This window comes from Penaeus vannamei, chromosome 14, assembly GCF_042767895.1.
Source record: "Penaeus vannamei isolate JL-2024 chromosome 14, ASM4276789v1, whole genome shotgun sequence".
Lineage (NCBI taxonomy): Eukaryota > Metazoa > Arthropoda > Malacostraca > Decapoda > Penaeidae > Penaeus > Penaeus vannamei.
The window spans coordinates 15,759,692-15,762,191 of NC_091562.1; the positions used below are offsets into that span (position 1 = coordinate 15,759,692).

Here is a 2,500-nt window from a genome sequence, read left to right on the forward strand (position 1 = left end):
AGGAGTGGTACTGCTGTTATTATTGTTATTAGTAATGTGATTATTATTACTATTGTCATTGATATTATTGTCATTGTCATTAGTATCAGTAATGGTGTTATCATTATAATTTTGTTATTATCATTCTTCTTTCATCATCCTTACTTTTATTATTGTTATCATTCTTATGGATATTATCATTACTTTTATAATTATATATATCATAACTAATCTTATCATCACTATTATCATTAATATTTTTGCTGTTACCATTCTTATCACTATCATCATTATGATTATTCTCATCATTAATGTAAGTATCATCATACTAATCATAATCATTATTACTTTTACTAATTGTGAGGTCTCCGACTCCCCCCCCCCCCCGTCTCTCTATCCTGCGCTATGCCCCTTGCCTTCTCTCCCTTATCCTCCTCCTTACCCTTGTTTCCCTAAGTCTCCCCCCTCCCCCGTTTTACCTCTATTCCTTATCCCGCTCTCCTCTCCCCTCTCTCTCTCTCTCTCGCATATCTATCTTTTCTGAATTTTGCACTTTGTATACTTCAGTCTCTCTTTCGTCTCCTCTTCCTACTTTCCCTCGTTTTCTTTCTCTCCTTCCCCGTTCATTTCTTTCGTTTACTCTTATCTATCCTCGTTTTCATCTTTTCCTTTCTAATCTTCCCCCCAATGCTAAATTTCCCGTTTTCAACTTTTCCTATTCCTTCGTTATGCTATCTTACTCCTTTTCTGTTCCTTGTTTCTTTGCCTCGCTCCTTCCTCCCTCATTCATTTCGTTCATCTTTCTTCATCCCTCTTTTACTATGTTATCTATTTTCTTCTATTACTTTTCTCGCATACTAATTTCTTTCTCGTTTTCTATTTTCCCTTTCCTTTGGTAATTTTACCCATTTCTTTCATTTCCCTCTCTTGGCTTTCCTTAATGTTTCTCTCCTTTTCGTTCTTTTTCTTAACCATACGCCCTTGTTTCTACCCCCTATCCTCCACCCTAGTACCTTACCAGTCCCCTTGACATCCCCGATTCTTTGCCCCGAATCCTGTCCCGAACGTTGGGTCATCCAGCAGGCGGCGCTCACACACGCTGGAGACGATTCCCGCCACGCAGACAGCACGGCCACATACTATCACTGCTAAGACATATATTTTATATTTGAGATGTATAAATAAAACTACTATAAAACGATTATTTCATGTTTCCTTCTTGGGCTTCGAATACTTTGAATCCCTGAGTGGCCGAATAAGCCAGGTGGCAAGTCAATTTTTCTTTTTTGGCGAGATTTTATCGGCCCTTACTTAAAGTGAAGTCTCCTTTTAAAATCAGAAAAGAACCTGTGTTTTTCAATATATGCACATATATATATATATATATATATATATATATATATATATATATATATATATATATATATATATATATATATATATGTATATATATATATATATATATATATATATATATATATATATATATATATATATATATATATATATATATATATATATATATATATATATATATATATATATATATATACTCAACAGCTTTTAAAGACGGAATATTTTCATAACCCCCGCCTCGACGTATTTTAGAACTTTTCAATTATTTTGAGTTATCTATAGTTTTGATTAACTTTTAAAATCACGTCAATGCCATTTTAATAATCATTTCTCTTGTTTTTATCTTGGCTACTTATTTTATAGAATTTTGAATATTTTTCTCTTACACTTACGACCTGTAACGTCGCTTGCTTATTATGGATTATACGAACTGATGGAGGCTCACAGAGGGGCCTAGAGTAGTCCCATTTACTGTTGCATCTTTTTACTTAGTTCTGATGGTTATTTTGATTATACTGTTTTACTTTGTTAGCGATGGTTTTAGTGCACTATTTTCCTTGTTCTTATGTTCTTTTGTGTATATTTTGGACGTGTCTACTTAAGTTATTTGTTATTGTTTGCTGTTTTTTTGCACTTTTTTTAAAAAGATAACCTATACTTTAGTGACGGTACTTAATGTTCTGTTAAGATAACTATTCCCGCAATGACGTGGCCTACCTGTATAAAAAACTCTCTCTAAATAAACTTGAAGGTAGTTGTCTCGGGACACTGTGTTTGTGTGCATCCTCTTGATTACCCGTTACTGTGGCGATGCTGGATCTTCGAGAAAAGGTTGTGTCTGACCCTTTTTACATGTCAGGATATTGCTGGACGTGTTGATATTACAATTAATGTTTACAACCCTGACGATTTACCTTGCATTGGCCAGCACCAGTCAGGGATGTCATTTTGATGTTCACCTTTCCCTGCAGGACGAGGGGACATATGAACATTTCTTGTCTATTGTTTTCTTAATGTCGCTTAAATTGCTTACCTATGGTATTTTTTATTTACTCACAAGTGAAGAACACGCATAGCCAGACCCATTTTCTTTAAGGCACATGCGACACTACGTCTCCTCATGGGGGAAGTGAACGGGCCTTTCCCTCCTTTCTTTAGGCCCTAA

At 34.8% G+C, this 2,500-nt stretch overlaps 1 protein-coding gene across 1 annotated transcript in view; it reads right to left on the reverse strand.

The window, feature by feature from the left end:
* LOC138863932 (nephrin-like) overlaps window positions 1–2,500 on the reverse strand; it is a 250,982-nt gene that overhangs the window by 46,905 nt on the left and 201,577 nt on the right. The window contains exons 13-14 of the mRNA XM_070129439.1: window positions 2,250–2,300; window positions 998–1,124 (exon numbers count right to left, since the gene is read on the reverse strand). Of these exons, the coding sequence (XP_069985540.1) occupies window positions 998–1,124; window positions 2,250–2,300 (178 nt within the window). The remainder of the gene's footprint in view (window positions 1–997; window positions 1,125–2,249; window positions 2,301–2,500) is intronic.